This window comes from Callospermophilus lateralis, chromosome 15, assembly GCF_048772815.1.
Source record: "Callospermophilus lateralis isolate mCalLat2 chromosome 15, mCalLat2.hap1, whole genome shotgun sequence".
Taxonomy (NCBI): domain Eukaryota; kingdom Metazoa; phylum Chordata; class Mammalia; order Rodentia; family Sciuridae; genus Callospermophilus; species Callospermophilus lateralis.
Genome location: NC_135319.1, coordinates 42,557,327 through 42,583,370, shown reverse-complemented (window position 1 = coordinate 42,583,370; position 26,044 = coordinate 42,557,327). Strand labels below are relative to the sequence as shown.

The following is a 26,044-nucleotide window of genomic DNA, read 5'->3' as shown; positions in this document are numbered from 1 at the left end:
ATGGGTCTGGGGTCCTTCTTCCTGGAGCTGGAGATCCTGGAATGTGAAGGTGGGAAGGTAAGCTTCAGGGAATGGTGCTGGGGACAGGGACTCCCCCTTGTTCTGTGTAGCTCCAGGGAGCAGAACAAGGACTGGAGGTACAGTAAGACAATTCACGTCAACACCAGGAAGACATTTCCATCACTCAGAGCTGGCCTAGAAACTCTCTTTATCCAGTGTGAAAGAGGTCTGATTACTGACTGGGGAGAGGGGAAGCTCTGGGGTGGCTGAACCAGAAGTGTGGCCCAGACGGATGCCTGAGGGCCCAGAAGCCTTCTCCCAATGCTTGGAGACAGACACTGCAGTTTGCTGAGGTCCCCAAAGTAGCTGGGGCCAGTGAGTCTGCCACCCACCTCCACCTTCTCTGCTGGCCCCTGACTGTGGTGTATGCAATGGGGCAAGGCAGCAGGACCGCAAATCAGATCCGCTCCCCAGTCCCATCCCATCCTGACCCCAATGTAGTGGCTTCCTAGGAGCCCCTGGTGGCCCCCACAGCTGCCTACCCAACCTGGGAGCTCTGCGACTGAGAGACGTGTACCCACACTGGCCCCAGGCCATACCTGCAGGGAGGCAGACCACGCATGGGAAGGAGGCCCCTGGAGAAAGGAGCAAGCCAGCTGGTCTCCCTCCAGCTCAGCACACAGTAGCATCTTGGAGGTCCAGGTGAGATCTGCTTTTCCACATCCCTTGGAAATGCTGCTACTGGAGTCACTGTGCCTTCCCCTTTTCCACAAAGCCCTTGATTACCCTGGAGCTGACTATCGAGTCTGGGAGGTGGGCATGGAGACAGCACTGTCCCTCTTTAGCAGATGATCAAACAGAGGCCCAGCACATACAGCTTGCCTTGCTCTGCTGACTCCTTCTGCTCAAATGACCCAGATTCTGGGGACACTCCAGGACCACAGCCTCCACAGAGTCCATCCATGCAGCTCTGTCCTAAAGACCTGCTCCTTCCTGTCTGGCTGGGTGTGAGGAATCTCATCGTCTGCAGCTGGGAAAGCAGAGGCCGGGTGTGTGTAGTTTGGGTTCTCACCGGAGCCATGAGCTACGGGATGACCATGTCCTGCTTCTAGCAGTGAGTTGAGGAGATGATGAGTATTTCAGCTCCATCATTGAATCATCGTGTGGCTCATTCAACTGCAAAGACTCCAGGCACTTACATCCAGGACAGGCCCGCGTAAACGGCTGCTCATCCCTGATTTTACACGTGAGGAAACTGAGGCACAATAACTGGAACTTAAAACATGGCTCATTTGGACCAGTCCTGCTTAAGATACAAACATAAGAGACAGAAATTCAGTCTCCTCAAAAGCTTTTTGCTGCTCTCTCATTAATAACTGAAATTGCATCAAGAGCCTTGCATTTTCTGATTTAAGTTTTCACTCCTTTTGAAATGCAAATGGCCAAAAGATGCACAGCCCTGTGAGCTGTTGTGAGTCACTTCCTCATCCATGTGAACAAATTTATCAAAGTCTTTCCTAAACAAGATCCCAGAAAGTATGGGGAGAGAGAGAACATAAGTAACTCAGGACAGGGATGCTGAGATTTGGGGCAGTGATGCCTATTGGGAAGTACTTAGTGGGGGAAGAATGGATCTCAAAGGGCTTAGGTGTCCTCTTTGATTACTCCTCAAATAAGCCCAGAGTAGCTCTGGTTCTCCCTGTGGCCACTGTGTTCCTTCTTCTGCAGGCAAAGTTTTAAATGATACATATAGGATTCATGGCATTTCCTTTGTAGCAGGATGCTCAGGGAGACAAGGTCCTCTCCAAATCAAGGTTCCCCTGTGGCTGCTAACGGGCACTGGAAGGCTTTAGAGGTGACTAATGGCACTCAGAGAGGATGTAAAAGTGGTAGGCTATGGCAAATGCAGTTATTGGAGGACCCTGAAATCTGGAGTCAAGCAAAGTCTTGGACTCCACCACTGCTGCACACCCTGCATTTCGACAAGTTTTTGTTGTTGTTGTTGTTTATATGTTTGTTTTGTTTTGTCTTTGTGCTTTGATTTTCTGTAAAATGACAATATTTCTCCTGTCTTGTCAGAGATAGCTTGGTGCTGTATAAAATGTATTTCAGTAGCAATGAAAACAATGAAGTAATGAAGCAGAGCCTGTGTGAGACAGCTAAAGCAGTTCTTGGAGGAAAATTCATAGCCTTCAGAACCTGTGGTGATCATCAACACTCATTGATAATCTCTGTGTTCTAGGCCATGTGTCTGTGGATCAGTTCTGTGCTGAATGAAGTATGGCTTCTGTCCCTAAGGCATGTATAACTTAGCGAGAGGGAAAACCCCTCTATGCCCAGCTGAAGTAAGAAGTGAAGGCTGGGGTTAGGGATTGGCTCAGTGGCAGAGCTCTTGCCTGGCATACACAAGGCCCTGAGTTCAGATGTTGGCCCTGGGGGAAGAAATGGTGGTGGGGGGAGAAGTGAAATGTGAGTAGCTCTACAGGTAGATTTAGCAGACAGTCATAGAACACAGAGAAGGAGCTCTGGGGATGTACTTGGCTTTACCAAGAGCAAGAAAGAGGGTAATCCTGTGTCCTTCATCCCCTTTTCTTTCTCTTCCCCTCCTCGTTTATGTCATCTTCTCTTTTTCCTCCTCCTCTGCTGCCGCCTTCTTCCTCTCCCTCTTCCTCTTGTCCTTCTTCTTCTCCTTCTCCCTTCCTTCTCCTCCTCTTCCTCCTCCTCCTTCTCCTTGTACTGGGCATTGAACCCGTGGGTACTTTACCACTGACCTACATCCCCAGCCCTTTAATTTTTTAAAAATTTGAGACAGGGTCTCACTGAGTTGATGAGGGTGGCCTCAAACTTGCGATCCTCCTCTCTCAGCCTCTCCAGTGAATGAGATTACAGGCATGCACCCCTGCCCGTGACCCCTTAAATCTCTTGTACCCCCTCCCCACTTTCTAAGGTTCAGAATTCCTTCAATGGACTGAGAGTATAGACTTAATTAATATGTGATAAAGGCAATTCGATTTTCCCTGAGAGGTAAAGGACTTGAACCAGAACCTTTACTGAATATAGGTTTTCATGGGTAACATGGAGAAAATCACAGAACTCTTGGAGGAAGTGAAGAAAAATAAAAAGGCTTCAGAGAAGACAAAGGAAAGCACATGTGTGATGTGTGTACACACCACACACACACACACACAACACACACACACCACACACATCACACACACACCACACACACTACACACACACACCACACACACTACACACACACACCACACACACTACACACACATCACACACACACCACACACACACTACACACACACACCACACACATCACACACACACCACACACACACACAACACACACACGACACACACACCACATCACACACACCACACACACACACCACGCACACACCACACACACACCACACACATCACACACACACCACACACACCACACACACACACAACACACACACACAACACACACACACCACACACACACATACCACACACACACACACCCCCCACACACCACACACACACACCACACACACACACCACACACATCACACACACACCACACACACCACACACACACACACCACACACACACAACACACACACACCACACACACACATACCACACACACACACACCCCCCACACACCACACACACACACCACACACACACAACACACACACACCACACACACACATACCACACACACACACACCCCCCACACACCACACACACACACCACACACACACACACCACACACACACCACACACACATACCACACACACACACCACACACTACACACACCACACACACACCACACACACATCACACACTACACACACACTACACACACACCACACACACACTACACACACATCACACACACACCACACACTACACACACACACCACACACACACACACACCACACACTACACACACACCACACACACCACACACATACCACACACACACACACCACACACACACCACACACACTACACACACACTACATACACATCACACACTACACACACACTACACACACACCACACACTACACACACACCACACACACACACACTACACACACACCACACACACACACCACACACTACACACACACACATACACGACACACACCACACACACACCACTCACACACACACCACATACCACGCACACACCACACACACACACCACACACACACCACACACACACATACCACACACACACCACACACACCACACACTACACACACACCACACACACCACACACACACTACATACACATCACACACATCACACACTACACACACATACCACACACACACCACACACTACACACACACCACACACACACACACACCACACACACCACACACACACCACACACACCACACACACACACCACACACTACACACACACACACACATACACGACACACACCACACACACACACACACCACACACACACACACCACACACACACCACACACACACATACCACACACACACCACACACACCACACACACACCACACACACACTACATACACATCACACACATCACACACTACACACACATACCACACACACACCACACACTACACACACACCACACACACACACACACCACACACACCACACACACACCACACACACACACACACACACACACACACGGCTTGTTTGGGGCTCCTGTCAGCTGCCCCAGCAACTTGACCCTCAACTCTTTGGCCTTTGCTGACCGAGACGGTTCTTGGAAGCCCCACTTGCTCCTACTTACCAAGAAGGGACCAGGCCTGCAAAATCCATGCTGCTGTGTGAGTGTCTGGGCTCGGGCAGGACAGGAGGAGGCTGTGGCCTCAAGAGGTCCCCTTCCTTGCGCGTCCCCCTGTGCCTTTCACTCTCCCGAGCAGCCCCGACACAGGCCCAGCCCGGCTCGCTACCTCGGGAACTGACCCAAATGAACTGACACAGCACCAAGGCCCCCCAGTTCCCTCGCGGCTTCCCTAGTTAGTGCGGTCAAGAAAGAGCCCCTGGTCTGTTGGACCCTTTAGATTTGACGTCTCTCTGAGCCCACAGCAGGGAAAAGGTGAGACGCGCAGAGCTAAGGAGGACACAGGGATGAAATGCATCTCCCCACTTCACACACGAGTACGAAGAGGGGTTAGAGCCTACGTCACCAAACCCAGGGATGTGTGTACACAGCTCACTCACACACAAAGTCTCTTTGTCAAAACTGTACAAAAGCAGCTTCAAGACAAGAGTCCCAAGCTTCTCCTTCAAACGGAATTCCTGGCCTCGCCAGTGGCGATCATTAGGACAGCCCTGCAGGCCAGGCTTTCCGATTCCTAGGTCAGTGTGCTTGCCTCTCTGCGCAGCCCTGGGCCACAGAAGCCCACAGGACTTGTTAAGAGTGGGGGAGCAGAAGCACAATTTCTGCCTAACCCTTCTTCCACTGTCATTTTTTTTTATTGTGGGGAGGGGTGGACAGAGGTACCAGGATTAAACTCAGAGGCGCTTAACCACTGAGCCACATCCCTAACCCTTTTCTATATTTTATTTAGAGGCAAGTTCTCGCTAAGTTGCTTAGGGCCCCACCAAGTTGCTGAAGCTGGCTTTGAACTTGCGATCCTCCTGCCTCAGGCTCCCAAGCTGCTAGGATTACAGATGTGCACCACCACGCCTGGCTCATCCTTGGGATTCTGACCCTGAACTGTGCAAATCCCTAGGAGGGCCAAGGATGATTGATTTAATCACTTTGTACTAGCCAAGACACGGGGGTTACAAGCAACAAACATTGGGGCTGGGTAGTTTCAGCAACAATGGGAATTTATTGGAAGGGATCAGGTAGGTCGTCCAATGAGAGGAAAACATGGGTTGCCAGGACCCAGATTCAAATTCAAAGCAAAAGAGGGCTGGGCACAGTGGCGCACACCTGTGATCCCAGTGGCTCAGAAGGCTGAGGCAGAAGGAGCGCAAGTTCAAGGCTGGCCTGGACAACTTGGTTAGGCCCTAAGTAGCTCAGGGAGACCCTGTCTCTAAATAAAATACAAAATAGGGCTGGGGATGTGGCTCAGTGGTCGAATGCCCCAAGTTCAATCCCTGGTACCCATCCCCCAAAAAAGTTTTAAAAGGGTAGGGGATGGTGGGTCAGTGGTTAAGCACCTCTGGGTTCAATCCCAAGTATCCCCTCCCCCAATGAAAAAAGAAGTTCAAAGCAAAAGAAGTCCAATTGGGCATCCTTTAGCCAAGCGAAGGTCCAAACTCCTGATTGACAAGAGCAGCATGCAAGGAGGACTGGCTTCCCAAGGGAAAAGTCACAATGCTAGAAAGAACAGCAATGGCTACAGTGAGCCAGGTCTCCAGTGCTCACTGCTGCCTGAAAGAGTGTGTCAGACGCTGAATACTCTTTCTGGGGGAGGATCCAGCGCTGTCCTCTGGACAGGGACCATTCCACAGTGTATGAAGAGAAAGCCCTAGCAAAGTCTCTGTGACAAGAATGAAAAGGCATTGATCTCCGAGAGTTTGGAGACCTCTAAAATGTTAACCACCCCTCAAACCTTAGGCCTTGGGTGGGGAGAGACCATCCCTTCAGTGGTTTTCATATCTGACTGTACATGGATATTACCTGGGGAGAATTTTTTAAAAATACTAATGCCTAAATACCACTCCAAGAAATTCTGATTCATTCACAGTGGGTGTGGGGCGGGGAGGGAATCTGCATTGTGAAATTCCAGGTGATTATGATATGAATCAAGGCTGAGAACCACTGACTTAGTGTTTGATCCCATATATCAGAGTTTCTTTTGGATTGGGTAATTCAAATGCAAGCTAGGAAAAAGGAAAATAAAAATCACTTGATGAAGCATCCTCCGAACAAACACTGTTAATTTTTAAAAATTCATCTACAGTTCACACGAACACATGCACACTTTTATATGGAATAAGGACTCACAGTGCATGTATACACTATTCTGTGACCATTACAACCCACATTTTCAACATTTTCCCCCGTGTCTCTAGACGTCCTTAGGATAAATCTCTAGACGTGGAATGACGGGGTCTGGGAGCAGGTCCCTTGCCAGGGTGCTGGATGGATGTGCCTCTGCAGTGGAGGCTCAGCTGGTTGGTGTTCCCCCTGCTGTGCAGAGCCACATGCCAGCCCTCCCTCAGCGCTTTTCATCTTTGCCAATCTGATTGATGAAAAGGTTACCCTGATGTTCTTTTCTAAATGGCACGTCTTACGTTACCAATGAACGTTTTGTTTCATGTGGTTCTTATTCATGTGTCCTATTTTGTGCTTTGGGCCCTTGGCAGCCCTAGTGTGGCATTCTTCAATGGATCCAGTGCCTGGGTTTAGCTGCAGGCTCTCAGGAGGCGTTGGGAATGGGTGAACCAGTCTTTGGTCTGTAGCTGAGCCCCAGTGTGTTACCAGGACAAACCAGCAGGTGGCAGCAACGATGATGTTCTGAGCTCGAGGGTGAGAGCCCACCCAAACCTGTTCTGGACTAAGCTCCTTCCTTTATGGGGAGTTGCTTTGTCTTACGCGCATCCTTCAGGCTTGGGGGGGGGGGCAAACTAGGTTTATAAAAATACTACACCCACATCCATTGGGTAATGGAACGTTCTCAGGACTGCTGTTGGGCGGTCTGTAGTGAGTGCCTGGGGGTTGTGCTCTTACCCCTTTGGTCAGGGTTAACCTACCTTCGTTTTAACATGAGGAATCTGGATTTCAGAGAGGCGGCCCGACCTACCCGAGGTCGTAGCCAGGTAATGTTTGTATTTCTATTTTAAAGATGAGACACCAAGTTCCCCCAGAGGTGAGGAAACAGGAAGGAGGGATATCCCCACGTGGGTAGGATTCACTGCCAGGTGTTGGTCCAAGTCCTTCTGTGGTTCTCAAAGCTGGTGTGGGGATCTGAATCACCTGGAGGATGCTTTTTTAAAAATACTTTTTTTTTCTTTTTTTTTTGTAGTGCTGGAACCCAGGGCCTTGTGCCTGCTAGGCAACCACACTACCACCGAGCCGCACCTCCAGCCAAAGCTTTAAAATTTAAAACACAGACAACTGAGCTCCAACAACCTGGGTTTTCGGTTCCCTAGGTCAAGGATGAAGCCAAGATGTCTGTTTCTAACAAGTCCCACGTGGTCCTGATGCTGCTGGTTGGGGGGGCCATGCTTTGAGAACCTCTGTGACTGACCTCACCAGACCAGCCTTCAGTGGCCTAGAGCTTGCTCTCTAAGGTCATCAGAGTGCCCTGGAGACAACCATCGTAACATCCTGAGACCTCCAGGAAGCTCCACCTGTAGGGGAACGGCTTAATTGGGTTCAGGGGATGAAAATTTCACAGTCTGTAACCACAAGGGCACCTGTCAGATCTCCGGAAGGATAAGTCCAGGGTGTTAATGAGCTTCTGGCTACTGGCCCGGAGCTCAAGTGGGGTGGAGGCAGGCAGGGCTTTGCCAGGAATAGGGAGATTTTCCTCCTTGAGAATGGATCAGTGTGCAGTGCTGGGAGCTGGGCTAGGTCTAGAGACAGATGTCCAAGCTCAGCGGAGGCACTGGAGATGGCCAGGGTTGCTCCCAGACCCTTCCCATGGACAGACTTTGGAAAATGAGCTCATCTGAGGGCCAAAGGAAGCAGGGTGGTGGGGGGCTGGACAGGCTGGGGTCTAGACTGAAAGGTTCTGGCAATGTTCTCTGCTTATCCACACCCACAGACGTTCCCTAGTCATAGGGACTGATTCAGGGTTGAGGCTCAGCCGGGTGAGCTGCCTAGGAAGGGTCCCAAAAGGCCTCTCCTGGGGTTCTTTCTGGAGGGGCCTGGAGAAGGCCTTCCAAGGCAGCATTGCCTGCTGCAGGCAGGACCCTGTCGCCTGATGTCAGGACCTACCCTCTCTTCCCTTTCTGCTTCCTATAAATATTTATTCATTCCATTATTGTCGATTGTTTATTGAACTCTTGACTGTGGTGGGGCACTCACAAAATACCAGGAACGCTGCCGCCAAGACAGGAAGCTAACTTTTAAGTGCAGGCAAAAAGACAACGGTCCTGAAAACAAAGACAAAAAATATTGAAGAACATAAACAGAACTGTAAGAGATAAAAGTGAGGCACCTGCTTTGAGTAGACGATCAGGTGGGACTTCTCCAGGAAGACAGTGCTTAAGCTGAAAGCTAAAGGAGAGGAAGAACAAAGGCCCTGGGGTTAGGAGAAGCCAGAGTGTGCGGGAACCTAGAGGAGGTCGGAGTGGCAGAGCGAATGGGCAAAGGGAGTGTGGCCACGCCTGAGATGTCAACAGGGATTAGACCTCGCAGTGTGTTGGAGGCCGTGGTGAAGAGTGTAGGTCCTATTTCAAATGCAACCAGGGATCTAGGTGATGCTCATTAGTGACTGCTGAACATGTTAAGTAAAAAGCTGATGGGGAACTTGACAATGGAGGATTAGGCTGACTTCATCTGAACCCACTGAAGCTTAGCATCACCAAGTGAGAGACCAGCAGACATAATCCGTTCAAGCCTCTAGATCTAACTCCTGATTACAGAAAATACAGGTGCAGAAAGCACAGCATGTAACATGTCATCATGAGGGAACAATCAGCAAAAGCCAGTCTGCAAGAAACTCTACAGATCTAATCTTTATGACCAATAAATAGCAGAAGGGAAAAGGTGGGGGTGGGGATCTGTCAATCAAAAGAGATTTAGGAGGACAGCAACCAAGTACAATGTGAGGATGTCGGCAGATTTTATAATAATGGACCTTCATGAATCACCCTGTCAGGTCTAAGCCCTTTTACAACCTAATGTTGCTGTTCTTCCTATCAAGAAGGTAGAAACTGTTTCTCCACTGGCTTGAATCTGGGCTGCCCTTGAAATTTGCTTTGGCCAATTGAATATGGCACAAGTGATATGAAAATTCCAGCCTAGAGCTTCTTTTTTGGCTTTCTTGGACTCCTGAGAGCACCCTTCTCTGAAGGAGCCCTGTCTAACCTCTTGGAGGAGGAGAGGCCATTGAAGGGCTGAGACTCCCCAGCCCATAGCCAGCACTAACCGCCAACCCATGAGGGAGGTCATCCTGGACCCTCCAGCCCCGGTTAAGCTATCCAATGGCTGCAGCTTACATGAGGGATCCCGACAGAGACCTGCAGAAGAACCCCCCAGATGTCAAGCCAAGGTGCCATACCACTAAATATGAGGGTGCTTTGCCACATAATAATAGGTAATAGAAACACAAATCTTGTTTGAAACCTCAAACTACTTAAAAAATTATGAATCAATCAGGGAGTCTAGGTATTTGATAATATCATAATGTGATTGTTAATTTTGTCAGGTTTGATAATGGTGTGATCATGGCTTTCAAAGAATTTTTTTAGGGGCCTTATTTTTCAGAAATGGAAATGTTTGTGGATGAAAAGGAATGATGTCCGGTACGTACTTCAAAATCATCCAAAAAGTGGGAATATGGATAAAACAAGGTTGGCCTTGGTCATTGTTGAAAGTAGATGATGTACACATGAGAATTCTTTATACTATCCTCTCTTGTAATGGCTCATTAAAGTTTATACTGCAGAGTCTGTTCACGGTAATAGTTTCTCTTGTACCTATTTGATGTTTTCTATAATGAAGATGTTTCGGTGCAACTGGAAATCCTACAAGGCCTACCCAGGGCAGTGTGATCCCCTCTCACCATGAGCTGGAGCTTTCTGGCTTTTCCTCCTCCAACCCCACCAGAGGATCCCCTGTGATCCCCTCTGGTCCCTGTAGCCCTGATGGTGCCAGCTCACTGTCCCTGCTCTCCCAGGTATCTCTAGCTCCCAGGTCCCAAACCTCCAATGGACCTGCCAGCCAGTGGCTAAGCTCTGGGTGTGACAGGAAAAGACTCCTCAGAGACTCTCCGTCCCCTGGAACGGGCCACATTCAGTCCCAGAGGAAGGCAGGAGGAGAGTCTGTGAAACAACATCGTGAGTCACCACAGCTAATGACTTCCCAGAAGATCTGTGGTCGGACACTGAGCCACTCCCTTCAAAACATGGCTGGGGAGACACCAGCTCAGGCCCGGTCCGCAGACAGAAACACAGAGCAGGACCACCTGGGACCAGGAACACAGGATACGGACGGTTCCCACCTGCGCGCCTGTTGGTACAAGGAGAAGGAACAATGCCACTGGCAAGTGCTAAAGCCACAGAAGAGGACGTCTAAGTCCATTTTCTGTTGCAATAACAAAATGCCCAAGATGAAGTAATTTATAAAAAATTAGAGGTTTTTAGCTCACGGTTCTGGAGGCTGGGAAGTCCAAGAGCATCGGACCAGCATCTGGTAAAGCCTTCTTGCTGCATCATAATAGGGTGAGGGCTCATAAGATAGAGCAAGTTTACTAGCTCTGCTCTCTCTTTCTCTTCCTGTATAGCATGAATTCCATCATGGAGGCCCCACCTGTGACCACATCTAATCCCAATTACCTCCCACATATGATGTGGGGGATTTAGATTCCAACACATGGACTTTGAAAAGAAACATTCAGATGACATCAAGGAGTCAACCAACAGGATTGAGCTGTCCCTCTTAGGAGAAAAACAACACAAATAAAAAAAAAACAAAAACAGTTGCTGGCAGAATTGGGGCAGGCAGGAGGGAGCCAGAAGACTAATACTCGGACCTCTCTCTCCTCCTGCCCTTCCATCTCCTTCAGCACTTGCCACTGGCTGAACCCAGCTAGGAGCCAGAGGGCAAGAGAACCCGGGGGAGGCAGTCCTTAACTTGAGTCTTAAAGCACAGAGCATGGCCCAGAAGGATGGAGCCTCCAGAGGGGTGGGGAGGAGTTTTGATGGAGGATAACCAACATTGGGGAGTAAGTCTTGGGCAAGACAGTATGAGATCAGTGTGTTGGAAGCTGGGCATTGGTGCTGTCCAGTCGCCATTGGTGTTGAGCATGTGACCAGGGCACCAGGGCCTGCCCAGGGTGAGGCACACAGGTGGGTACTCATCCATAAAGTGAGGTTCATCTCTTTAGCCTGACTCCTCTGCTCCTTTGGTTCTAGGGGAGCCCTCCCAACCTCCCAATGGCAGCTGGCCCCAAAGTCAGAATGGGAGTGAAGCTGAGTTCACCCCGGCTGCCAACCTCACCTTCTCCTCCTACTACCAGCACTCTTCACCGGTGGCCGCCATGTTCATCGTGGCCTACGTGCTCATCTTCCTCCTCTGCATGGTGGGCAACGCCCTGGTCTGCTTCATTGTGCTCAAGAACAGGCACATGCGCACCGTCACCAACATGTTCATCCTCAACCTGGCCATCAGTGACCTGCTGGTGGGCATCTTCTGCATGCCTACCACCCTTGTGGACAACCTCATCACGGGTGAGTGTGGACAAGGGGCCGCGGGGGTGTCCCCTGCCCCCAACTTCAGCTAAAGCCTGAAACAGATGCATGGAAGACAGATCTCTGCTGGGCTGGCTTCTTGGCTAAGATGCCATTGTCTCAAATTCTCAAGATGGTTTTGTGGCTGAGGGATTAGGCTAGAAATAATAGATACAATGGATTAATCATTTTTCTTTGTGCCAGGCATTATGTTACATATGCTTCATGCATTATCTTAATTAATCCCCACAGCAATTCAACCAAGCGTGCTGTGTGATTATCCTCATTTTATGGATGGGGGAAGCATTCCCCGAATGGTTAAGAGATTGGTTTGTAGTTACAAAACTAATAAGTGTCACAGCCCACCTCCTCGCATCCCTAAGAAGCTCCCACGGGCAGAAATAGAACTAATGAGAAGAAATGGTAGGGAGCAGGTTTCCTCTGAACAAGGACCTAAAATTCTGCTTATTTGAGTGATTCTCCCCAGAAGAGGGTCCTGTCATGTAGGTAATGAACTCCCTGTTGCTGGGAGTGTCTAAGGACTGGCTAGGCACTACAGAGGGATCTGTAGAAGGCAATAAGCAGAACTCTGGCTTCTAAATTCTTGCCTGTGTGTCCGGCAGATGTCTGAAAGCCTCCACCAGCACTTACTCTCTCTTGTGATTGGATCGTCTTGTTTTAGAATGGGTTCCCTGAGACTCCAGATGGGGAGGGATTGCTTTCCAGAGCTGTGGCGACCCCTGCAGGTCAGAGCCTACAGTTGCTTGAGCCAGCCTCCCAGGAGCTCCAGTTGCAGATCCCCCTGCTTGGAGTGATGCACGGAGGGAGCTGCTGCTTGGAGTTTCTGTGGCTTCTGAGCCCCAGGAAGTGGAGCCAGGGCAGAGTCCTGGTTCTTCCTGGTGGAACCTTGATTCACTGCTGAGTCCCAGATTCCTTCAGGGATGCTGAACATAAACTCTGCATCCGGCCCCCACAAACATACACGTGCGCTTATGCGCACAGGTGCGCGCACCATAAACTCACACACCGGTTGACAGCAACATAGTGAGGCTACCAGTTGGTGAAGCGGGTGTCTTCCAGTCCTTTTCACACAACTACATTTTAAAAAATTGCTAGAATAAGCCAAACATTCACATGATTCAATAAATCAGAAGCTCCCAAAGGTGACCAGCGAAAAATCTCCCTTCTACCCCTGTCCTCCAGCCAGGCCTCCTCTCCTGGGAGGAAGTGAGCAGTTTCTGGGTTTCTTTACAAAAGTATTATTATTATTATTTTTTTTTGTAAATACGAGTAAATTAAAGAAATGAAGGCGGGCATGGTGGTGCACACCTGTAATCCCTCAGGAGGCCGAGGCAAGAGGATCCCAAATTCAACACAGCCTGGGCAACTTTGTGACACCCTGTCTCAAAAAATAAGAAGAGATAGGTTCAATCCCCAGTACTGAAGAAAAGAAAAAAAGAAAGGCCACATTTCTGTTCAGTTTTATGCCTTTTTCCCCACCCCTGCTTAAAACTGTATCGTATATGTTGTAAATAAGAACCATTAAACCAATTTACATGTTAATATTTCATACTAATAAATAAAAGAGTTTCTCATTCTTTTTTACAACTACTAAGAATTGCATGGCATGGATGTAGTACACCTTTATTTTTGATGGTATTTAGGTTGATTCTAGTAGAATCTTCTCAAGTAAAACTTCAGTTTTTCCTTCCCTTCCCCTCCCTCCCTCCCACCTTCTCTTCCCCTCCCTCCCTCCCACCCTCTCTTTCCTCTTTCCTTCCTTTCTGTGCAGAGGGCTGACATGGGTGCCACAGTTCATAGCACTATGTGACTTCACTTTATTGTGAAGTTCCTCATTTATATTTTGTTTATTTATTTGTTCCCTTCATTATTCCTGTACCACTACATCTCCCTTCTCTGATCCATGGAATGTCATCCTATTATCTTTAATTTGTCTTTATTTTTATACATTCTTATCAGGGCTCCATGGTGCACTCCTATAATTTCAACCGCTTGGGAGGCTGAGGCAGGAGGATCATGAGTTCAAAGTCAGTCTCAGCAACTTAGTGAGGCCCTAAGAAACTCAGCGAGACCCTGTCACTAAATAAATTACAAAAATAGGGCTGGGGATGTGGCTCAGGGGTTCAGTGTCCCTAGTTCAATCCCTGGTACCCCCCCAAAAGTATTCACATTTAAATTATTTTTAAAAATATAATTTAACATACGACAAAATCTACCCTTTGGGGAAGATTTCCACAAGTTTTGATGAAAACAGTCATAGTTACCATCACAATCAATATATGGAAAAATTTTGTCAGCCCAAGAAGCACCCATGTTCCTTTGTATTTGGCCCCTCCCCCTATTCCCTGGAATCAGCAATCAGTTTTTGTAGGGACAGAAAATTCCGTTTTGGCTTTTACAAGGAGGTCATATAAATAGACTCATACAGTACATAAGCTTTTGAACCTAGTGGGCTTTTGTTTTGTTTTCCTTTTATTTTTATTTATTTATTTGTTTACTTTTTGGTACCAGGGATTGAACCCAGGGATGTGAAACCACTGAGCCAACCCTTTTTTGTATTAATACACACACACACACACACACATATATATATATATATATATATATATATATATATATATATATATGCTGTAGCTGAACACAATATCTTTATTTTAATTATTTATTTTTATTTTTATGTGGTGCTGAGGATTGAACCCAGTGCCTCATGCATGCAAGGCAAATGCTCTACCACTGAGCTACAACCCCAGCTCCCTTTTTTGTTTTTCATTTAAAGACAGGATCTCACTGCATTACTTTGGGCCTTGCTAAGTTGCTGAGGCTGGCTTTGGACTTGCAATCCTTCTGCCTCAAACTTCAGAGCTGCTAGGATTATAGGTGTATGCCATCTGGCTCTTTTCCTTTTATTTTGAAACATCTTTAGACTTAAAGAAAATTTGCAAAACTAGTACAGAAAGGTCCCAAGTACCCTTTATCCACCTTTTATTTAGGATATTTAATATTCCTAAATAACCATAATATAATAATCCAAACTAGGAAATAAGCATTTATATACTATTAACTGATCTTTAAACTTTATTTGAATTTTACTAGTTTTCCCACAAATGTCCTTTTCTAAGGATTTGAGCCACAGTCCTGAACCCATAACCCTGAATGTTGGAATCCCAAAAGATTTCTAAAGCCTGAAATCCCCCAAGAGCAAAATCTAGAAAATCGAATTTTGAAAAAAATTAATTTAAAAATTTCTTTAATATACATTTTGTTTGCAATTTTAAAGGCAAATTTATTTGAGAAACACATAAAAACACTGCAGACCACATCAAAGGCACTTTACACAATAAATAGGCAATAATAATAGGCACACAAAAACTAAGGTACACTAATGGCAGTCACAGGGTATAACAGTTTTGAGCACATGAATCGTATTCATAAAGAAATCAGCCAAAAAGAGAAATTATATAAACACATACCACTAAGATTGGTAATTATGTGCACCCAGCTGTATAACTGCAATCATGATGCATCACCAGAATACATGCCGCTGCCCAAAGAAATCTTGAGAAATTTATCTTTCACAAATGCATGTGTACAAACAGGACATCTTATCATCTATTGAGGATATTGCAAAGTTTTTATGTACACATGTAATGCTTAGACACAGTGGTGGTGTGTTGTTTTTGGAGTCAAATTTGCAAAAAAATGCACAAGACAAAGCAGAACTCTCTAAGTTTTTTTTTTTTTTTTGTGTGTGTGTGTGTGTGTGTGCTGGGGATTGAATCCAGGGCCTTGTGCATGCAAGGCAAATACTCTATCAACTGAGCTACATCCCCAGCCCTTCTCTATATGATGTGTACCTCTAGTATTGCAAATGAAGAGAAGAAGAAATACGTAGCACAGTGAATTTTAAAGAATACTGCTGACAGCTGGGCATGGTGGTGCACGCCTGTAATCCCAGCAGCTGGTAGGGTGGGGGGCCTGAGGCAGGAGGATTGCGAGTTCAAAGCCAGCCTCAGCAACAGCAAGGTGCTAAGCAACTCAGGGAGACTCTTTCTCTACATAAAATACCAAATTGGACTGGGATGTGGCTCAGTGGTTGAGTGTCCGTGAGTTCAAACCCCAGTACCTGCCCCCTGCCCCCCCCCCCAAAAAAGAATACTGCTGACAATATTAAATAGTGGGAGAAATTTAAAGAAAAAAAGAAAATTCAATATAGCTGGGTGTGGTGGTGCTTGCTTGTAATCCCAGAGACTTAGGAGGCTGAGGCAAGAGAATCTCAAGTTGAAGTCCAGCCTGAGCAACTTAGCAAGACTCTGTCTTAAAATAAAAAATAAAAAGTTCTGGAGATGTACAGTGATAAAGCATCCCTGGGTTTAGTCCCCAGTACTGCTAATAATGATGATAATAATAAAATAAAAATCAACAGATGAAAAAGTGTATTGTAGAGATAGGTTATGGGCAATTATGGTTATGGGATGGAGGTAGTCCCTTCATGGTCATTAACTACATTACTATATTTTGAAGTCCTGTATCACAATGAATCTCTGCTTGGTTTTGTTGTTGTTGTTTGAGGCCATGGCTCTCCTCAGAGAACACATTTGCATTCATTCATTTCCTGTGAGGTGGATTCTCCCCATCCACACTCATCTTCTGTGGAAACACACTCACAGACATACCCCAAATAATGTTTGACCAGGTGTCTGGGTACTCATGTGCCTGACATGACACAAGGATCCTGCAGACAGCTGCCCACGCTCTCACCCCTTCTCCAGAATTCTACTTTCTACCTCTTCTAGAGCCCTTTCTTTGCTGGAAATTTTGGGTTTTCAGGATTTCAACACCGATTTTAATCTTTCATAAAACCGATTTTCAGGATTTTGGCCCTTATGAGTGTTAGGTTACTCAGGAATATAATCAGCATCACTTTTCTAGCCCAGGATCCAAGCTGGGATTGCACAGTGCATTTGAGAAACATAAAAACACTGCAGACCAACTTGTTAAAGGTCCTTCCTTGGCCTTCATTGTCACAAACTTGACCATTGGAATAGTCCTGATGTGTGTATGTGTGGTCCTGTGGATTGAAGCACTCTACCACAGAGCTACATCTCTGGCATTTTTTTTTTTTTTTTTTTTTGAGACAGGGTCTTACTGAGTTGCTTAGAGCCTCACTAAGTTGCTGAGGCTGTCCTTGAACTTGCAATCTTCCTGCCTCAATCTCCTGAGTTGGTGAGATTACATGCATGCACCTATTCTGTACCTGGCTTGATCCGTTATTTTGCAGGATGTTGTGCAGTTTGGGTTGGCCTGATGTTTTCTCATAATTGGATCCAGTTTATGCGTTTTTGGCAAGAATATCACAGAAAACATGCTGAGAAGCCACATGTTTATTAGAGGTGGTGTTTTCTTTGATTACTTGGTTAAAGTAGTGTCTCAGGTTTTTCAACTGTAAAGCAATTATTTTTCCCTGAATAATTACTTTCATAGGGGTGTACTTTGAGACTATGCAAAGGTCCTAATTCTCATGATACATTTACCCACTGATTTTAGCATCGTTGGTGGTGCCTGCCTGCAACAATTATTGCTGTTATGTTTCTTTAGCAATGATTTCCCACTTAGAACACTCCTAAATTTACTAATTGGAATTCTATTCTGGGTTTTAATCCAATACTACCATTATGTATTTTGTTACTTAAATTGTGCCAGATTGGGCTATTGGGAGCATTTGCAGTTGACTTCTATGTCCTCCCAACCTGCTGCCATGCTTTTTTGAGTATGTTCTTACTTTCTGACACCACAAAATGTTCCAGGGTCAGCTGGTATTGACCTATCATCAGCCCTGGAATTAACCCTTTCCCTAAGGAGCATTTTCCCTTTAATTGGAAAATAGTATTTAGAAACCAAGACAAGGGAGGCAGGAATGCTTATTGCTTCTGGGCTGTCACTGCTTCTAGGCCCTCTCAAGGGACAGAGCTAGGAAATATATGTATATGAACACAGAGTTACATAGTGCACACACACACAAACACACACACACGCACGCACACACACATTTTTGGTACTGAGGATCAAACCCAGGGGCACTTTACCACTAAGCTACGTTGACAGTCCTTTTTATTTTTTATTTTGAGACAGGGTCTCACTAAGTTGCTGAGGTTGGCCTTGAACTTGCAATCCTCCTGCCTCAGCCTCCAGAGTCACTGGGATTCCAGGATAACAGGGATGTGCCAGCTTCTGTAAATAGGGGATGATAGGTTAGTTATGAAGGCAGAAATGGCCTAGAACCTGGGGCAGAAACATGGGAGCAGAAAGCCAGGCAGGGCTGGGGGAGAGAAATCACTGGCCAGCATAAGGCCACCTGTCAGAGCTGTGCATGTTGACATGGGCCGCCTGGTGCCTCCTTCCCGGAAGTGTGCAAACCCAGGCAGGACAAGGAGGGAAGACCCAAGCTTCAGAGGGTCCTGGCTGAGAGGGCCAGAGTCTGGACTCCTGGTGGGGGGGCTTCTTTCATGCCAGGGGGCCTCTGTCGTTGCAGGATGGCCCTTCGACAACGCCACATGCAAGATGAGCGGCTTGGTGCAGGGCATGTCTGTGTCGGCTTCCGTTTTCACGCTGGTGGCCATCGCGGTGGAAAGGTGAGAGTCACCCCTGGCCCGAGGGGACTGGGCTGGCTGGATGGCGGGGCCTCTCGGCTGGAGGGGGGCTGAATCCTGAGCTCTAAAGAGGACGGTTGGAGGCCCGGTTGCCCTCTAGCCTGGGGTACCTGCTCTGAGGACACCTCCACCCCCTTTGGAAGGCTTGGAGAGAGCCCTGGGAAGGCTCCATAGGAGTTCCTGGGCCTGTGAGGAGCCCGGGGTCCTGCCTGCCACAGTGTGAACCAGGGCAGCCAGCGCTGAGGGAGCAGCTCAGGGTGGGCTCTGTGGGCCTGGGGTGTGGTTGGGGTTCTCCCCGCCCCCTCAGCCTACCCCGCTGTCTGCTTGCCGGTCCCTGGCAGTCCGGGTCTTACTCAGTCCCCAACCCCAGCCCATCCCCACCACCTCTGATCTTTCAGCCACAGATTCCAGCAGATTCTCTGATAAGCATGGTTCTGTGAATGTGGCGGGAGGCGTGCATTGGAGCCCGGGGTCAGGAAGGCTTGAAACAGCTCTGAGCCCTAAGTCTCCCTATTCCAGGATGCTTGTCTTCCTGCCCAGCATCTCGGTGCTCTGAGAGCTCCTCTGGGTGCTTTCCCCAGGGAATATGGAAGCAGATGAGCTGGAGGAAGTTTTTACGCTCATCAGTGCCTCGCTGTGTGATGTTGGGTGGGTCACTCAGCTAATCTGAGCTCACCCATACAGTGTAGGCTCATCCGTACAATGGCAACCACCATTTTCAGACAACTAAGCTTTTCTGCCTGAAAAAGGCACAGTTCTCGGCTCAAGGTCCAAAGGTCAGCTGTGACCAGTACTTCTTCAGTACACCCTCACACTCCTCTTTGTCCTCTCTTCAGTGCTAATACTCAGACCTCCCTTTCTAGACTCTCATCTTTTTTCTATTTCTACCCCCCACCCTCCAAACCTACTTTTTTCTTCCCACAATACCTTTATTTTTTTTGTTTATTTTTATGTGGTGCCAGAACTCGAACCCAGTGCCTCATGCGTGCTAGGCAAGTGCTCTATCACTGAGCCACAACCCCGGCCTCAACCTACGTTTTATAACCCAGTCAAGTAGGCAGCTGGACTGAGTGCGGTGGCATATACCTGTAATCCCAGCACTGGGGAGGCTGAGGCAGGAGGATCAAAATTTCAAAGCCAGCCTTAGCAACTTAGCATGGCCCTAAACAATTTAGTGAGACCCTGTCTCAAAGTAAAAAATAAAAAGGGCTGGGGAAGTGGCTCAGTGGTTAATCCACAATTTAAAAAAAAAAAAAAAAAGTAGGTAGCTGGTGTGATGGAGCTGAAGCTGCTTCCTCTCTCCACAAAGCCGCTAACTACTTGGGTGAGTGTGGGAAGTCCCTCCCCTCCACCAGCCTTTATTGATATGAGTATGTGCAATGTCTCCCAGTCGTGTTTGCAGTATTCTTCAAGTGCCTCCTCCTCCAGGAAGCCTTCCTGAACCACCCCAGGATTCTCCTTCACCTCTTAAGTATATGCTTTAAGAATCCTTTGTTCTCTGGAGAGTTTGGGGGTGTGATACTGAGAAGCCAGTGGGTCAAGGTCACCCAGGCTGAGTCAGACAGTGAGAGAGGGATAAGGTGTTGTAAGGCCAGGACAGGGGGATAGGGGACAGGACACAGGTGAGTGAAGTAGAAAGGGCACTTGGCTGGAAGTCAGCTCCACCCTGTATTCAAACTCAGGCTCTGTCCCCAAGGAGCCAGTGACCTTCTGAGAAAGTCTCTTCCCCTATCTGGACCAGGTCCCCCTCCATGAAACAGGCAAGCTGGACATTCCTCGGGTGTCTGTTTTCTTGCCTTGGAAGACTTCTTGAGAAGTAGGAGCCCCTCCTTTATCTCACTATTAAGCATTCAGAATGTCTCTAGAAGGGAGGTGACCTCACTTCAGCTTCACAACAGCCTTCCGGAGTAGGACCCCATTTAGCAGATAAAGAAACTGAGGCCCAGAAAGATTTTTCAGTAGTTGGCCCTTTGGGTAGTTCCATGCGTTTATCTGAACACACTATGGAGGACACGTTGGCACCTCTTCCACCTCCAGCAGCAGATCTCAACCCTGGCTGCAAACTGGAACCATCCAGGAGCCTCCAAGCAAAGCAAAACAAACAAACAAAGCAAGCTAAAACCCCTTCCAGCTTCCCAGACTAATTACATTGGGATCTTTGACTAGAGAAATAGAGTTTCGGGTGTGGGATTCAGTGCATACCTTTTAAATGCTTCAGGAAATTCTAACTCACAACAAGGGCCTACAGCTACTGGTGATGTGGCCTAGTGAAGCAAGACAAATTGGGTTCAAAGGTGGTCACCAGTACTTGCTGGCTGTGTGACCCTGAGCCAGTTGCTTGATCCCTCTGAGTTTCCTTATCTATAAATTAAGGGTGTATTAACAATTGCTGCTGAAAGAGTCTAATGAGGAAATAAATGGTGCAGACTTGCCCTCGTGTGGTGAAGGCAGTGATGAAGGGGCACTGGCTGAGATGACAGAGGGACAGTCTGCCACACAGGCTCCACATCTGACCTCCCAGGGTTTTCTGGGAAATCCATAACAGGTAAAAATTGTATTTGTTGATACCCTCAGTGAGCCTTCTCCAGGGCAGGATGTGCACCTCAGACTGATAGCTCTGCGGGCTGCCAGCGAATCAGTGTACCCCAGAAGCGCAGGGAAGGTTTAATTCATTGTTCCCAGGCTGCGGTTCCCTTCTCCCCGCTCTCCGTAAATCTTGTCGCTGCCTTTGTTCCCCGGGCAGCCTCCCTCCCAGGTGAGAAGCCGGTTTGCTTGCAAACTCACCTAATTAACGTCTGGGCTGTCGTCTGAGCTGCCTTGGGTGCCATGGGGGCCCCGGGGACCCTCCCAGATCCCTGCCTCTCTCCCCCACTCCCGCCACAGGTTCCGCTGCATCGTGCATCCTTTCCGCGAGAAGCTGACCCTGCGGAAGGCGCTGGTGACGATCGTGGTCATCTGGGCCCTGGCGTTGCTCATCATGTGTCCCTCGGCCGTCACGCTGACCGTCACGCGCGAGGAGCACCACTTCATGGTGGACGCCCGCAACCGCTCCTACCCGCTCTACTCGTGCTGGGAGGCCTGGCCGGAGAAGGGCATGCGCAAGGTCTACACCGCGGTGCTCTTCGCGCACATCTACCTGGCGCCGCTGGCGCTCATCGTGGTCATGTACGCCCGCATCGCGCGCAAGCTCTGCAAGGCGTCGGGCCCGGCCCGCGACAACGCGGAGGTGGCGGCCGAGGGCGGGCGCGCGTCGCGGCGCAAGGCCCGGGTGGTGCACATGCTGGTCATGGTGGCGCTGTTCTTCACGCTGTCCTGGCTGCCGCTCTGGGCGCTGCTGCTGCTCATCGACTACGGGCAGCTCAGCGAGCCGCAGCTGCACCTGCTGTCGGTCTACGCCTTCCCCTTCGCGCACTGGCTGGCCTTCTTCAACAGCAGCGCCAACCCCATCATCTACGGCTACTTCAACGAGAACTTCCGCCGCGGCTTCCAGGCCGCCTTCCGCGCCCGGCTCTGCCCTCTGCAGTGGGGCAGCCACCATGGCACCTATTCGGAGCGGCCCGGCTGGCTCCTGCGCAGGAGGGTCTTGATGGAGGTGCAGCCCAGCGACTCGGGCCTGCCGTCGGAGTCGGGCGCCAGCAGTGGGGCCCCCAGGCCTGGCCGCCCACCGCTGCGGAATGGGCGGGTCGCCCACCAGGGCTTACCCAAGGAGGGGCCTGGCTGCTCCCACCTGCCCCTCACCGTACCAGCATGGAACATCTGAGGTGGTCCAGAAAGGGCAGGCCCCTGCCTGTGGCCCCAACTGCACCTGCGATACCTGGACACTTACTTGGCAGCTTGGGGCGGAGTTTGAAGAGGATGCCAAAATGCCTGAGGCTCGCTGCTCGCGTTGTCCTCTCCCCTCAGATGGCACGGAGGAGGGAGAAACCTACTCTCCCCAAACGCTTCCTATGGGGTAGAGTTGACAGCCATCATCTCATTGAATTCCCACAACGCTTTGGAAGTGGGCTTTCTTAAGCACCTTCTCTTCAACAGATGCAGAAACAGAGGCCCAGAGAGTAGAGGTGTCTAGCTCAAGGTCGCTCAACTGAAAATCTCACTTGGACCTGCCAGGCTCCAGTGCCTGAATGGCTTTGCTGTCTCCATAAGGGAATCACAGGGAAACTGTAAATCCTAACCAACTAGGCAGCTGGGAAGAGACAGGAAGCAAGCCAGCAGAGCTTTGATGCTCAGAACCCTGTCCTTCAGTCTGTATGTTCTGTTGCTCAGGCCTGTTGCTCTGTTGTTCAGGAGCTCAGGCTTCTTTGGACCTTTGGCTGGGAGACCATGGTGTGCCTCACCTGCCAGCTCCAATGCGTTGTCTTGTCTTGTTCCAAGAAGTGTCCAGGGCCATTGTCTTTCAGGATGTCGCCCTGGGGAGCCTGCTTGTTACAGGGCATTTTAGACCTGAGCCTACAGAAGGGAGGAAGAGTCCATCTCCCAACCCCATCTCCCAGAGCCCGGCAGACCCCAGTGCAGGAGCTGGGGAGCCAGGTGGAGGTGTGTTTATTTACTACTGGACAAAGGGGAAGGGAGAGCACCTTTCCTGATGTCCACCTTTGGAAACCCATGTGGGAGGCTGCAAGTGAGAAGCACGGAGGCCTTTCCTCACTCATCCTGGGATATAGATGCTGGCCAGCTGACTCTGCAGCTGGGCTCTCCTGGGGGACTCCTGAATCCTTCCCTACATGGATGACTCATGTACCTCAAACAGTGGGAACCAGGAGATCCTCTGTTCTCTTCAGCTCTCAACCAGTGCGCCTGCGCCACTTCAAGAGTGCACCTTCTCTCCAGCAGGTGGGAGGAACTAGGTTGCTTCAGGCACACCTGCAAAAAATCTGCAGTTGACTGGACATTTCCCCCGCTCAATCTATTACTGCTTTTGCTAAAAACTGAGTGAATGAAAAGGAAACATTTCCCGAGGTCAGGGCTCTGAAGCTCTGATTGTTTCCTTAATAACACACAATGACTTAACCCTGTTTATTCCATTCTAAGCACTGGGAACAGGGACAGAAGAAAATGCCAAATAATTGTACTTGTCTAGACAGGTCCCCAAACACTGACTGTGTTATTTCATTCACACAAACAAGGTTGGTGATACTGGTATTGACCTTTTTAAAGTGAGCCCTTAAGGACCAAGGAGCAGGGTCTGTGTGAGGACACGTCTTCTGACTGTTCTTCCTATACAGCCTCCTGCCTTTCAGGAAGGTCATGGGCATGGCAGGAAGGAGAGCTGGAAATTCCCCCAAAGACTTTCTGTCTAATAGTGAAACAGAAAGCCCACGGAGTAGAATCCTGGTGCCCAAGATCTTGGGCTGGGAAATGAATCTATTGTGTTTGCTCTTGTAATTTCCGGCCTGACTTGTTCTGTGGATAAGATCTATGACCCATGTGTTGAGCAAGCTGTCGAGATCCCTTATGACCCTGTCCCGTTCCAAAAGTCTGGGAATGATGGAAGGGGGTCTTGCCCCTCAGTGGCCTTAGCTGGTGCCTTGCATGATCTTCACTTTTTGTGCCATATCTGTGTCCTGAAACACACACACCTGGGAGTTGGTGGCTGTTTATGTGAAGAATTCTGACGCCAGGCTCTAAAAATAGACTAAACAAAGGGCCATCTCAAACCCCAACTGGCTGTGCCTGTGGCTGTCTGGAGCTGTTTGCAGACACTGCTCCAGAGTGTGCCTCCTTTAGTATGGCCTCCTCTAGCACAAAAACCCACCCATTATGTGTATTTCTCTCTCAGAAGTGTGTATGAGAGAGACAGGGAGAGAGGAAGAGATAGAAGGAGAGAGAGAGAGAGAGAGAGAGAGAGAGAGAGAGAGAGAGGAAGAGGGAGACAGAAACCAAGGCACTCACAAAAACCAACCTTCCCACCATGGCCCCTTCACTTTATTTCCCCTATAAAGATGCCATGTTTTGAGAGGTGGTGACTGCCGGCAGAAGAAAAAAACATTCCTGCACACAGCGTTCACAATCCATATATTTTGTTGTATTTTTTATTTAAAACTATCAGAGGCTGCCCATCCAGAGACTGGATCTGAAGGATGACACAACCTGACGCTTTGGTGAAGCCCTGGGGCCTTGTGAGTGATGGGGAACTGGTTTGTTTCTTTGTGAATGTGGTGAAATATACACAACATAAATCTTGCCAGTTTAGCCATTTTTAAGGGTACAGTTCAGCAGCCTTAGGTACATCCCCACTGCCATATAACTATACCATTCCCCATGTCCAGAATTCAGCCTCCCTCCTCAGTACCCATGAAGCTACTTCCCACTCCCCTTCCTCCAGCCCCTAAAAACCCCCATTCCACTGTCTCTGAATTTGATTGTTCCAGGTACCTCATACCAGAGGACTCCTCCAGTATTGATCCTTTTTTGACTGACTTCTTTCACTCAACATGTTATTCTAAGGTTCATCCATGTTGTAGCATGTGTTGGAATTTCCCTCCTTTTTAAATTTTTCTTCTTATTTTGCAGTGCTGGGGATTGAACCTAGGGCCTCACTCATGCGAGGCAAGTGCTCTACCACTGAGCCACTTCCTACCCTTCCTTCCTTCCTTCCTTGGGCTTCCTTTATAAGGTTTCATAATCTATATTCTGCATATTGTGGGTCCATTCACCCAACAATGGCCACTGGCTGTTTCCACCTTTTGGCTTTGGTGAATGTATGGAGCTCTAAGAGAATGCAAGTACTTCTTTAAAATAGTGTCTGTGTGAACACTAAGGTCAGAGACCCCCAAGATCTTATTCAACTTCGAATTTATGTGTGACAGAGAGAAGCTTCCCAACAGCTCTGTGCTCCCATGGGGCTTTGCTTCTTGATTAGAGTGGCTAAAGATTTGTATGTTCTGCCCATAGGATTTTTTAAAATATTTTTTTAGACGTTGATGTTGGTTTTATTCATTTATTTATATGGGGTGCTGAGAACGAACCCAGTGCCCCGCACATGCTAGGCAAGC

At 48.5% G+C, this 26,044-nt stretch overlaps 1 protein-coding gene across 1 annotated transcript; it reads left to right on the top strand.

The window, feature by feature from the left end:
- Window positions 1–22,809, top strand: Npffr1 (neuropeptide FF receptor 1). The gene is made up of 4 exons (XM_077105355.1): window positions 1–57; window positions 12,039–12,381; window positions 18,932–19,031; window positions 21,933–22,809. Exons 1-4 carry the CDS (start codon window positions 1–3, stop codon window positions 22,807–22,809), a joined length of 1,377 nt encoding a protein of 458 aa, XP_076961470.1.
- The last annotated feature ends 3,235 nt before the right edge of the window (window positions 22,810–26,044 follow it).